This window comes from Stegastes partitus, unplaced genomic scaffold (assembly GCF_000690725.1).
Source record: "Stegastes partitus isolate 25-593 unplaced genomic scaffold, Stegastes_partitus-1.0.2 Scaffold763, whole genome shotgun sequence".
Taxonomy (NCBI): Eukaryota; Metazoa; Chordata; class Actinopteri; family Pomacentridae; genus Stegastes; species Stegastes partitus.
Window position 1 is genome coordinate 63,699 of NW_007578494.1, and position 14,006 is coordinate 77,704.

The 14,006-nt window shown below is 37.6% G+C and overlaps 1 protein-coding gene across 1 annotated transcript in view; it reads left to right on the plus strand.

Moving 5' to 3' along the window:
• Nucleotides 1–14,006, plus strand: part of glis1a (GLIS family zinc finger 1a) — a 63,414-nt gene that overhangs the window by 41,723 nt on the left and 7,685 nt on the right. The window contains exons 4-6 of the mRNA XM_008291793.1: nucleotides 5,311–5,424; nucleotides 9,315–9,441; nucleotides 11,978–12,134. Coding sequence (XP_008290015.1) covers nucleotides 5,311–5,424; nucleotides 9,315–9,441; nucleotides 11,978–12,134 — 398 coding nt within the window. The remainder of the gene's footprint in view (nucleotides 1–5,310; nucleotides 5,425–9,314; nucleotides 9,442–11,977; nucleotides 12,135–14,006) is intronic.

Genomic DNA, 14,006 nt, shown 5'->3' on the forward strand with positions numbered 1-14,006 from the left:
CTTCTGGGACCGAACGGCGCTAATAAACCCCAAAGTGAGTCCGTGTTAAGTCACTGAGCAGATTCTCTTTGTGTCGGATCAGTTTAGAGAAAGATGGAAACCGTTCACCCATGAGTCTCTGCAGCATCTGCATCGATAAATGAATGAAAACTAGAATCCAAAAGCTTTACGTGAGCGGCGAACAATAATTAAACGACGTCGTGTCACGCTTTGAAACGTTTGTCAGCGTCGACAGTAACAAGTGACGAAACTGATGGTAAAACTCATCAGAGGGTTCGGAGAAGCGGAGGCGGGCGTCCCTCGTGTTCTCCGCGGTCATAAATCCAGGTTACGACTGCAAAATAAGTTATGAAATCCAGCGCTGATGCATCCTGGGAGAGAACAGTAAGAAGGCCTCTTCCTCGAAATCCAGAGTTTTTTTTACTCCTCGTGGCTTCTTTTCCTGCAGCAGGTGCCAAATGTTGTGGCAGCATTGTTGCTTTTTCCATTTAGGTGCTTTTCATGTCCAGCGAACACGTCCAAGTATCATTTTTATTGGCTTTCATTTTACTTACTACTTCATATTTCGGCTTCGTTGCATTTTAGAGGAAAATATTGTCCTTTTAAAACCACAGAATGTCTTTATTAGATATTAGATAGAAGATCAAGATTTTACACATAAAACATGATGAAGTGAGGAGTTAAAATCAGCTCCACCTGGACCAATGAGGACTTGATTCTTCACTACATGTTGCTCTTAAGTCTTCTGTGTCTTCACTTCTTCACAACTTGTAATTTCAGATTGTTGTATTACTGTTATATAACTAATGATCTAAAATGGGTATGAAAACCATTTTATTCTTTGCTGCAGCTGCTTTTAAAAGCATCTCATTCAAAAATATTGCTTGAATTAAAGTACATAAAAATGATGAGCTAAGTGAAAGCAGTTTGGTGCATGTAGGAAAAGCCCAGTCACTGTTAAATATTACTGTATTTTCATGGTTTATTATCAGTGGTTTCTAGCACTAAAGTAGCATTTTTTTATTCTATTTTTTTTCACTGGTAAACACTGCACCTACTTTTCTTTTTTTAACGCAGTTTAACGCACCTACTTCCATTAACGTGAGCAGATTCGTACTTTCTGAACCATGACTTTTGCCTGTTTTTCTTTTTTTCTGAACAAATGTTTTTGCTCTTGTACATTTGTATTTGTTGTTTAAGTATAAGTAGATGTGAGTGTGTCTGAATAGATGCATTCTGTAAAGAGATGAATTACGACACCATGTAGACACACAGAACTAAGAATTTATCTGTTATTGCTGCATCAGAACCAGAATCAGAATCAGCTTTAATGGCCAAATACGTACACAACATACCAGGAATTTGGTTTCGGCTGTTGGTGTCGCCCTAGGAATTTGCACGAATAATAGAAATAGGAAAAATTAAAAAATAAAGTAAAATAACTAAAGAAAGAAAAGAATAAAATACAATAAATATTCATAAAAAATAAAACAAGATAATAAGACAAATATATACAGGAATTTACACATGTAGTAGAAAAAGTGACAATAAAAGATATGGATCCTTTGAATTTTAGTGCTACAGATGGTTCAAAAGCTTAAGTTTAAGAAAAAGTAAATTATGTCAAGTATTTGCATTTGTCAACGACATTTAGAGGAGCAAAGAGTGCATTTTCTTCTCCATAGGAAGTGCAGTAAAGGTATAAAGCAGCATAAAACAGATAATTACCCCAAAATTAAGTGTATTACTTGAAAAAAAGCATTACTTATGTATACCTGGTAATGCTTGGAGAAAGTTGTTAAATTAAATATACAAAGTTTTAATGGAAAAAAGGCTGCAGAGTGTTAAATATATGCTTTAAATACACAACACGATGCTTTATTGCTCCAGTTATTTCTGTACGATAAAGAACGTGTTGTTTTTTTTGCACACATGAACTGATTGAAGAGCCACAGCTCCCCTCGTCCCCCATCTTCCTGCACAGCCGCCTGATATACCGTCTGGATGGTGAAACTACATACCTGCTGCGGATTTATTCTGCAGCCCGCAGTTATTTTTACTCCTGCTGACAAGCGATGAGGATTTAGCCGTAATCCACCAAATCACGTCTCTTATTACACGGATGAGATGGAGCCGCGCGTCGCTCTGCGCTGTTATTACAACAGGAGTAGAAAGTTATTTTCTCCTTCTTGTGGTTTCACGCTGGCTAATGGCGGCTTCACAGTTGCGTCACAAATCAGGAATCAGACACATCTGGCGCCATCATGGAGGCCCGTTGGAGGACCGTCTGAATGTAAATAATGGCTGAATGTAGTTTAATATAAGAGCCAGCCAAGAAACTTTTCTCAAGTTTGATTAAACCGCTTATGTTGTGTTGCTAATATTACATGTTGGGGGATTTTTCCCCAAAATGAGGTCAGTCTCATACAGAGATGTCTAAAACTAAAAAACTGACGAACATAATGGGAAAGATTAGCTCATTTTTTGACTTTTTACAGTGTTAACAACCACCGTCTATCAGTTTCTGCTGAATTCGTTACCTGTTGTGCATTTTATGCCAGTTAGAGCTCGTTAAAGCCGGAGTAAGCAATGTGTTTCAGTCAATTTAGCTCCTTTCTTCGTTACTTTTTTTTAAAATAAAGAAACGTCTTTTCTGCCAGATTACATTTGTTTGTGAGGTTTCACAAATATGCTTCAAATCAAAGCGTTTGCTGTTTATTTTATAAGTTTACTGTTGTTACCAGTCATATAATAACTGAGACGGTAAACCAGACAAATGGAGAAGCTTCAAACAAGTTGTAATTTAACCAAATTGTGCTTTTTTCTAAAACTAGCTGTGTAAATTGGATGTCCAAACTTAACCAGGCTTCTTTCATGTAGTTATTGTGGTGAAAGTGTCAACACATGATAGATGCAGCAGCAGATATTGCAGGACTTATAGAGAAAGTGCAACCACATTGTTCGTCTTTCAGTGCTCTCTGTGGTTTCCATCCTCCTCCAGTTTCAGTACGGCATGTTTACATGTATTTGTGTACACGTCTGCAGCTTGTCTGCATTGTAGCCTCTTTAGAAACAAGTGCTGTGTTGGTCTATACTGGCGTTGAACGGGACGATTGCAAACTGAGTGATGGAGCCGATTTGTGTATTTTTAGAAATGAGGTAGCGTCCAGCTGTAGTCTGTCAGTTCAGGTTCATGTGTTTTGGAAGAAAAGTTGTGGATGTACGAGGAGTGTGTGTGCGTGTGTGCGTGCGTGTGTGTGTGTGTGTGTGTGTGTTTTCCAGTTGTGTCCTTTCAAAATAAAGGCTACACTCGCTGCTTTGTACAGTCCTGCATACTCTAGCTTTAAAATATTTCCACCGTAGCATCTTGAAGTGCATCTTGATGATTTGTCTGAGCCCTGTAGACCGATTTATTTGTATCATTTTAACACATAAATCAGAGTTTTACATGCATAGAGGTTAATAATCTCATTTTTACTCAAGCATAAAAGACATTTTTGTTCCTCAAATCCTCAAAAAAACAGGAAAACGTGTAGATTTCTTGCAAAGAACATAACAAAGAGTGATTGCCTTTACATTTAACAGGCCTTTACTGAGTTTATTCTAAGATTAGAAAGACACCACTTCAGTTTAAGTGCATCTCTTCAGATTCAGGGAGACCTGAGTTGGTCTCTGAGGGAATATTTTTCCAAGATAGTTTCGAAAGACCAAGAAATTGCTCAACTTTTGCCAACACTGTAAAGCAGTTCTAGCTCTGATGCCAGATTTATGTTGGAATGTGTTTATGTTGGTCTGTAAAGAATTACAGGATAGTAGAAAATGAAAAAACAACAGTTACACTTACTTGATCCTGATTATATTAACATCTGTCTGAGTTATATGTTTTTACATCTTTGTTACATGCATATTCCCATCAAAACATACCTAAAACGTGTTATTAATAATTTTAAAAACACTTTTCATTGCTACCTTTTTACCTGATGCATGATTTTTGGTGGTAATTCTCCAAGTTTTATTAGCTTTTATTTACTAAACAGTGTGTTTTTTGAAGTGTAATCCTCAAATTTTCTGCAAAACGCTGTGTTCAACCTGGTTGCATTGCTTTTTTTTTTTTGCATGTATGTAGGTCATTACTTTTGACTCGCAGTGCTCAGATCCCAGTTCATAAACCTACAAATAAATACTGTACATGTGTTTTCATGAAATCCTAATTGACTCCAACTGTTAAATACTCAGCAAAGAAAAAGGAAGAAAAAAATCTGTGAGGAATCAGATTCATGGAAATGAGCTCATTTACTGATCTGATCGTGCAGCTTAGATCCAATTGTGAAATACAGGCAACTTAATTAACTGCTTTCAAGTCAAATGGTGCAAAACGAAAACATAACTTTGTACATTTTAAAGCACATTTCCTTGATTTCCGTTAATGATTATTTTTTAATGACACAATTGGCTGCAGCCTGTTTTTGCGTCACGAAAACAATAAATATTTTGTCTGCAACCTGAGATGATGCTAAGAAATGAGCTTTTCACAACAACTCAGTGCCGTTTTGTTTACACGAAGAGTGCAGGTAGATCATTTACAGTTTATACCTCATGAAATCACTGATTTATCGCTAAACTCTTCTCTCTCTTCCTCTCTTCAAGCTCGCAGATGAAAGGTAAATATACTCGATTCTCAGCTGAGGAGCACATTATGTAAAATGTTGACATAGCTGCATGTCCTTCCTTTTCTCTGTTAGTGCACTTGTCATAATAAGTAACCGCATTTACAACATGTATCCTAAATGTTTACGCGTGCGATGTGGATGTGACTCAACCGAGCTTATTTGTAAACACGTTTTTTTATGTTTGACGTCGTCTCCACAACGACCGTAAAGTCATCACGGCGTGGTGAGCGTTTTACAGTGCGGTTTACAAAATCCTAACCCATCCTAAGTCACGAAGATTACATGAAACATATACAGGATTTTGGAATATTTCTTCCAGTATATACAAGGGAGGGTTTAGTCTGTACCATTTTATAAACCATATTTCCAAAACTGTGGGTTTATTTTTGCTGTTTTGTTGGATATTCATTATGTAAAAGTCCGGTTTTTGGTTTCAGTCCCTCAGTACCAAAGGTAAAAAAAAGAGTAATTACATGAAAAATAATCTCCAAAACACCTCAAATTCACTTTTACTTGTTTAAATAACAGCATATTTTAGAAGAAAAAGCTTGTTTTTAGCATTCCTTGTCTATTTCTTCACAGCTTTCTCTTCTTTCTGTTGAACTTCACTCACTTCTGCTTCCTTGTGGTTCGTTCGCAGAAGCCGTACGCCTGTCAGATCCCCGGATGCACCAAGAGATACACCGATCCCAGCTCGCTAAGGAAGCACGTCAAAGCTCACTCAGCCAAAGGCCTTCAGGACAGAGAGGTCAAGGTACTGACAGCAACCAGATTGTCACATACCGAACAATTAAACGTCTTTGTCTCTCCAGAACTTGATTAGATTTGGTTGAACCAAGTCGTAGAGGAACGAGAAGACAAGACTCTAAATAAAAACACAGTAGATGCATTTTAAAAACAGCTTAAGGACATTTTTCGAGATTGTTTTGGGACATGTTTGCCCTTAATGTGCAGTTGCGTTGGATATAGATAGTAAATGTGGGAAAGAGAGCAGAGAAAAGACGTGAAGCAAAGGTTCAGGAACCAGCATCTTAAACTCTCAGGAATCCAATTTAGGAGCTTTTTTTAAAGCTTTTTGTGGCACACAAGACAAAAGAGAAACAAATAGACTCGAACCAGAATCAACGCAAGAACACAGTCAGTGTGTTAAAGCCCTAAACATCTAGAATGCGAACGAAAGCTCCACACCGTGAAACAGATCGTTATTTCTCACTTACTTAACATAAGAGCATAAATGTATTATTAGTTCAACTTGAATTTATTTGGGAAAAGCAAATCCTTCATTTGGATAAACTGCAAACTTTCACTTCCTCAAAATAAAGTTGCCAACAATCTAATTTTGGGAGAATTCAAATGACTTGAGTGCATCTAACTTAAACCTGTGGTATTTATATTACGCGTTAACTTAATTCGGATAAACTTAATTCAGTTGCATTCTATCAATGGAAGCGATTTGTTTAAGTTGGTCCAGCAATTCTCTATTTTTCAGGGTATTTGTCCAATAAAATTTCAAAATGTGAGAGTTGGGCGTCGCTATAGCTCGCCTGGTTGAACTGTTGTCCTATGTGTAGGGCTACAGTCCCAATGTGGAGGTCATGGGTTCGAATCCTGCTCATGACCCTTTCCCACATGTCTTCCCCCCATTCTTCTCCCCTACTTTCCTGTCTCTCTCTCACTAACACTATCCAATAAAGGCACAAAGGCCAAAAAAATAACTTGAACTAAAAATGTGAGTTAATTTCAAAAAGTATTTTCAGACCATTCCTGAATTGATAGATTTAGACATCGTCAGCATATTAACGAACTTCTCGTCCTGTATTTTTACACAGTTAATCCTCACTTGAGACAATTCAGTGCTTTGAAGAAATAAAAAAGTCCATGAGAGACCTACAAAAGCACACATTAAACTGGAGTTGTATATTAATGAGATTTACATTCTAGTGTAAAGATTTTACAAAAGTAATCCATGGGACAACCTTTGCATTTTTTTTCAGAATCAACTGAGAGTTTCATTAAAAAGCAAACTATGAGTCCTCATGGTGCACATGTACATGGCAGCGTTAACTGCATAAGCAAATGTTAAAGCAAGTGACCAAGAAATGTCTCACAGCAAGTTGCCTAACTGAAAAAAAAAAAAAAAAAAAAACCCCCAAGATCTGAGTTTCTGTGCCACCCCAAAGTGAGTAATGCTCTCAGTTTGGCCACTCCTGTAGAAATTGTCTGGCTCCGCCACTGTTCATGATGGAAACCTGCTGCGCATCTTTAACACATCAAGTCACGGTTGTTTCTTCTTATGTTAACAAAAACAATGCAAACCGCGATGAAAGCTCGTATCGGATTCATCACAGGGATCATCGCACGTCACAGGGAGCAGCCCTGCATGTAGTTTATGAACCAAGTCTGGTACAAACCTTTAAGTTCTTCTCGTCTACTGACAAGAAGCTCATTTTCCAACCAAAAGACAATGTTAAAAAATAAGAACATGCAACTTAATATCTTTAATTTATTGAACTTGTTTCCTCATTTCAAATGAGGCTCAAAAATATTTTTTTGGTAACACTTTATAATAACTATCCGTTATAACTAGTTAATAGATCATTTGTAAACTGTTAATTAGTGAGTTATTAACCACTTGTTAATAGTTTGTTGATGATTTATAACGATGCCTTATAGATAGTTAATAAACCATTAACAAACTGTTAGTTAATGAGTTATAAAGGACGTTATTCTAAAGTTGCAACTATTCCTCATTTATTAACTGCTGGAAAATGAGGAATAGTTGCAACTTTAGAATAACGTCCCAATAACATATATAAACTATTAACTGATACTTAACAAGTCATTAGTAAGTAATTCACTAATGGCTTGTTCATGATCTATGACTGGTTTATAAGGTATGGCTGTAAATCATTAATATACAGTTAACAAGTCAGTTATAACTCATTAACTCGCAGTTTGTAAATGGTTTATTAACTATCTATAAGGCATCGTTATAAATCATCAACAAACTATTAACAAACACTTAACAAGTGGTTAATAACTCACTAATTAACAGTTTACAAATGATCTATTTACTAGTTATAACGGATAATTATAAAGTGTTAACTATTTTTCAACCCAAATTGTGACATGGGAACTTGAATTTTTAAGCTAAACCAGCTTGAAATTATTGTATAGTTTGACAATTAGTTTTGTTATTCATATTATTATTACATTTACATGCAGAAAGGTTCCGTGAGTTGTGCTCTGAAATTAGATTATGGATAATAACGAGCTCAATTACATGCTAACCTTAAAAAAAAAAAACTAGACTCAAGTCAACTCTTCATGTTTGCCCTTCAAAAAACATTTCAGGTATAAATGCACTGAATAACAGAAGCAAACAAACTGTCGGTATTTGAATACACAGATGAGCAGCACATGCAGAGTTCACGACAAGGTTAATTTTGAGTTTTTCAGGCTTGTTCGTGAGATCCTGATGTAGAAAATCAGGACTAATGATGAACAATCCCAGGAAACGTAAAGCAAATCTGTTTCCTGTTCTGCTGCATCTTGATTATGTTTGAAATGCAACATCCAGTTTACAGCGAAGTGAGACGTCTTTTTACCCTCGAGGCTCAGAAAGGTTTATTTAACAGTGAACTGGTCTTTTTTTTTTTATATGATTTTCAATTGGAGAAGAGGTCAGTGGTCGTCCTGCAGGTCTTGTTTCTGAGTGGAGATGGAGAGCAGCAGCAGCAGCATGTTTATGATTCGGTAGGATGAAATACAACAAAACAAAGTATTACACACACTCCCTGGAAGTCAGAATAGGGAGCCTATTGTTCTGCCTTATCTGGGCCTTGTTTGTTTTCTATGGACCATGAGTGACACTGGGCCTTTGTGTGTATTCCCATGCCTTGTTTGCTTTAAACAGAACCACGTGTGCTTGTAAGTTGTGACATGGCCGACACGCCCCGAGCTGCAGTAAACCCTGTGGGGCTAAATATGGCTTTGAAATATTAAACACGCACTTCATAAACTCCTCACGGTTGCGCATTTCTCTGGGCTGATGTGTCACGGCTATTGAAGTCTCTGTCTTCATAAACACTGGGTTTAGGCGAATATTTCTCGCTGATTGTTCGTAGCTCTTTTGTGGTTCCTGGGTGTCCTTCGCGAGCTTCTTCTGGAGTCCTGGAGCTGTGGATGAATTGTTTTGGAAAGTCCTGGGGGATGCTCCCTTAACACTGGATAATAAAGTAAATTGTCTTGACTTAACTTTGTTAGAACATTTTTGGAATGGGATTGCCTAACAAGGTTTCTGGATTTTGTACCTCGAGAAGCTGGATCGCAACGAGAACCAGGCATCTGGTGCAAGCATCATTTCTTTTAAAAATGAACAGCAGAAACATCGCCTGCGGAAAAACTCACTGTGTTTTCAATTGATCTACTGTATGTAATCAAAAGAGAAGTCACTCCTTTCAAAATTGAGCTCCATGGGAGTTGCATTGCCCAACAGCAAAGCGCAGTTAAAAGACAACTAAGCTGCAGCTTTAGCATAATTACTCTCATCCCTACATGCAGGCAGCGGTTCGCACATGAACACTAACCGTACCGTTTATCAGCTCTATCCATTTGAACATCTGTATTTTGTCTTATTGGCAGGTTCAAGTCCCTCCGCTGCTGGAATCGGACATTTTGAGCGATTGTCTGGCGAGGCAGCATCTCCACAGCTCGGCCTCGTCGCACCAAGAAAACAGCTCACCTCTACCGGCCTTAGATGACTTCACAGGTACGTGCAACGGAACGGTAGCAGAGAGTCTGCGTTTAGCCTTCGACACCTCTCTGGAAACAAGTAAAAACAAAGAAAAGGGTAATTGCCCGAGCACCTGGGCTGTTAAGCTGTCTCTTTCATTTTCTCCCATGGCCTCATTTGCTCCTTTTTCCTCTCCCTCCTCTCTCATTCCTGCGATGATAGCTCATCATGCCAGTGTTTACCTTGTCCAATTACCGGGCACTGACTGTGGGCAAGTTGGCCCTCACCCCACCCGTCCTTCAGCTTCTCCAAACCAGTTTTCCAGCCAAGCTCTTTTTCTTTCCCTTTCAATGGCTGAACCGGGATCAAGAAGCTGTCAGGTACACTGAGGCTCAGTTGGCAACGGAGAGCAGAGAGCGTCCAGGAGAGCTGTCCATGTCTATTACTTCAGACTACTTGCAGTTTTACCCAGAAGACGTTAAGGGAAAAGCCTCAAACGGCACGCTACGAGCTATATTTATTCAGGGTGAAACAAGCATCTCAGTGTTTAACTTTGAAAATATCCCAAGAGGACTTTCTCCTTATCAGAAATGGTGATGCATATGTAGATGCATTACAGCATGTACGCTGGATTTATGGTGACATATGTTATTATCATCAGCTGTGGGGAAGTCAAAGTGTTGAAAGCCAAACGAATGGCATGTAGGTCCATGTGTTAAAGCTTTAAATGAACAGCACAGGAACAATGTTTTTAGTATTAAACACTCAGACTTCAAAAGAGGCTGTGAAAAGTTTGATGCTTGCTGCTTTTTCAGAGTCCACTCACCTTTATTTACACAGCACATTAAAAAGGTGACCCAGAGTGTTTTCCATTTAAGAAGAAAAATGAACATTTTAATAACTAAATAAAGGAAAAAGAATGAGTTGTCATCTCAGGCCAGTCTAAATGTAAGGTCGTATAGTTTTATGGGAGAAACACAACAGTTGAGTTTGAGCAAGCACTTATAAACACAATAGTTTTAGACGGAAAAAAAGTATTAACTTGTCCATAGAAACTCCACACGGTTCTTACAATATTGCCTACTTCTCCTCTGCCTGTTTGTATATTTAATGTGTCTATAATACTCATATTTCCACCAGAATATGCTGAAATATTACTAACTGTAGCTTCTGTTTCTTTTTAGGAGTTAGCTTGTTAGCCGTTGGCTTTTTTTAAAAAAAAAAGCCTTAACATTTGCTACATTGCTAAAATGACCACTTAACAGATAATTATATTGTGATAATCTGCAGTAATTTTTTTTATCAATAGAAAACTCCAGCTTTTATTGCTGTTTTTCAAAAACAGTAAATTCAGTATTTGTAATTGTTGGTCAGAGAAACAACTATATTTTATAGTCAAAATGATAAATTAATTACTTGAAAAGGGTTTTGCTTGAAAAATTTAGAATGAAAATAATTATTAGGCAGCAAATCTCTAGCTTGCTTATGTTGATTGCAAACATAAACTGCTAAGCTAACTGTGCTAGCAACAAAGTGTAGCATTCAATTTAGCCATATTTTGGGGAAAAGTTTAGAGTTTTTTTCCAATTGAGCTTAAAGTCGCGTAGAAGAAAAATATGCTGCAGTGGTCAGTTCTGGAGTTTCTGTAGACAAATTGATGTTTTTTTTAAGCTTGGTTGCTGTTGCCTCATTGTAATTATTGCTAATCTAAGCTAGCTGTGCTAGCAACAAAGTGTCGTCTATATTTAGACGTATTTTCATGAAAACTTTAATGCTTGGAAAAAAATGCAAATGAAGTTAAATATGTTCCAGTAGCCATTTTTAAAGTGTCTGCTGACAATTTGATAACTTTTTGAAGATGGATTTATTGTTGCTAATTCAAGATAAATTTGCTAACAACAAATTGTGATTTTGTATTTAATCCTATTTTTGTGAACACTTTGGTGTTTTGGACAAACTGAGCATAGGGGCAGTCGGTGTATAAGGTAAATACGTGACAGTAGCAGTTTTGTATTTAATGTACATTTTTCCAAGATTTTGCCCCATTTTAAGTGTTGCTAATCTATGCTAACTGTGCTAGCAACAAAGTGTAGCTTTGTATATAGCCATATTTTTTCTGTAAACGGTATTGTTTTGAACAAACTGAGCATAGTTTCAGTCAGTTAAGATGCAAAATATGTTACAAAGCAGTTTTAGGAAGTTGTTTGGACAATCCAATACTTTTGTTAAGGCTGTTTCCCCCACAGTAATTATAGCTAAGCTTAGCTAACTATACGAGCAACAGAGTGCAGCTTTGTATTTGGTTGTACTGTGTTGAAAATGTGTTTGGATAAAATTGAGTGTAAGGACAACTAGCATAAAAGTGAAATATGTTGCAGTTGCAGTTTTCAAAGTTTCTGTGGATATGGATGCTGTTTTGGCATTTGCGCTATTGTAACTGTTGCTAAGCTAACTATTACTGCACCAACCTCCACAAAGCTGCAATCTCCAAATGTTTCAGGCTACCAGCAAGCCTATATGTTGCTTTAACTATTCAGTGAAATCACCAACACCACATGTGGCTGTCTTTCAGGTGTGTACTCAAACAGCAGCGCCGCCCACAACAGAGGGAACTCAGAGTTTCTGCCTCCATCAGCAGACGGCTGCTCCAGGTATCCAGGCCTGGAGGGAAACTTTGATGCCAACAGCCCAATATCTTCACTAACGAGCCCGGGGAGCATGACAGATGGGTGAGTGTGCCATCCAAACAAGAAGAAGCTAAATGTGTTACCCACTTATTTATTCATTTATGCAGTGAAAGTCAACAGGAAACAATCAGCCCTGGAAACTGAGCAGATTTTATAACTGGCTAATACATGTTAAATGCCTTGCTCATGGGCAGCAACAGCAGTAATTAAACCAGAGGGACGTTTCCATGTTTGTCTTTCCCATCTTAAATTTCTCTCCACGGGTTTTGCCATATTGCACCATTATGAATATGTCCTTTTCATATCAACAATAAATGTCACTAAATATTTTTGCCATTTTTTTTTCCCTGTCATGCATTTTAACATGAGCTTGTTTTTATCCTTTGGGAAGCAGCGCCTAAATGATATTTAATGATGTGCCCAGAGGTAAACCTAAATGGTCAGTTCATCCAAATCACAAAAAAAATTAAGAAAAAACATATTTTCCCACTTACCCCAAGTGGTATCTGGCATGATTTTGAGTTATTCGCTGCTGGGATTTCTGCTGCCAACCCAATACAATGGAGCTGAATGGGATTTCACTTGGCAGCTATTATTTCAAGCTATTTTCTACTCAAGATAAAAATAGCAAAAAAAAAAAAAAACCTAACTGACCACAGTATCACAGTATCTGTTCTTAAAACGGTTCATTTTCCAGGATTCATCCCAAAAACTTTAAATGTCTGAAACTTATATTATTAGTCAAATCTGGCGTACACTCAAGTATTTTAAGTTGCTCAACACTTCTGGGTAGTCCCGTCCTGTGATATGTCAAACACCGAAATCGTTTTTCAACCTCAAGTACGTGGACACCATCAAAACCCTGTTGTGATGTGACTCTAAAGATTTTACAGTCACTTTGCTTTACTTTCTCTCATGTCTGGAAAACACATGCCCAGAAACAGGCAGTGTGATATGAGCTTATGCATTCTTGAATAAACCAGAGACATTATCACCAGAGATGGAGTTGTGGCTTTGTGGTCGCGCTGATTGGGTAGTTGGAGGCCACAGAACTTATGTGTACTGTAAACTGAGACAAATTTTGTCTAGCCCTGTATAAAAGTAGAAGTGAGACTAAAAAGATACAGCTGAAAGCCTCCAGGGCTGCAGTTTCTGGACAATATCGTCTCAAATTATTGGTCATTGAAGGTTTGCCCGTAAACTAACTTTTATTGGCACAATAGTGACAACAAAGGCAGCCTGTGCAGTGAAAGAGTTTTGATAAGGGCCAAAATAACATTTTTTGTGGTTTCATAAATTATATAAAATCTTCACATACAGCATTATGCACATTGTTTCACATGAAACTGTCCAGTGAGTTCTTTTCAAATGAGCTTTGAATCTTGGCTAAGGTGCAAAGATTTTTTTTTCTTTCCTGAACACAAATTCAAACTTGAATGTTCATTATTCACAGTGGAAATATCTCAGAAATGGGCGCTGCCATCTTGTGCTGGTGATCTCATTTACAACCAGAGTGTGCGAAGGTGAAGACGTGATGTTGACGGCCTGCCTGAAATCTTAAACCTTATCTTAAAATGAAAACTGTGCAGCGAAAGTCGTCGACAGTCAAGAATGCATCGGCCTCTTATGGGGTGTGTGCTCGGCATCGCGTCTCCAACCGACCCGTCACTGCTCTGCCCGCACTGGTCACAGTCATTTATGTACGGAAATACTCTGTTAAAAAAAAAAAAAAACATGATGAAAATCTGGCAGCAAAGGTGCTAGAAAAAATATGATAAACAGTGGAATACAGCTGTGAAAATAGCAGCAATATCTGCACAACAGTAAAAGTTTTAGCTGATTTAATGACATTAACATTAATGTCATTTTATGTATGGGCATTCATGGTAGAAAAAACACTTCTTTTGTAAAAAT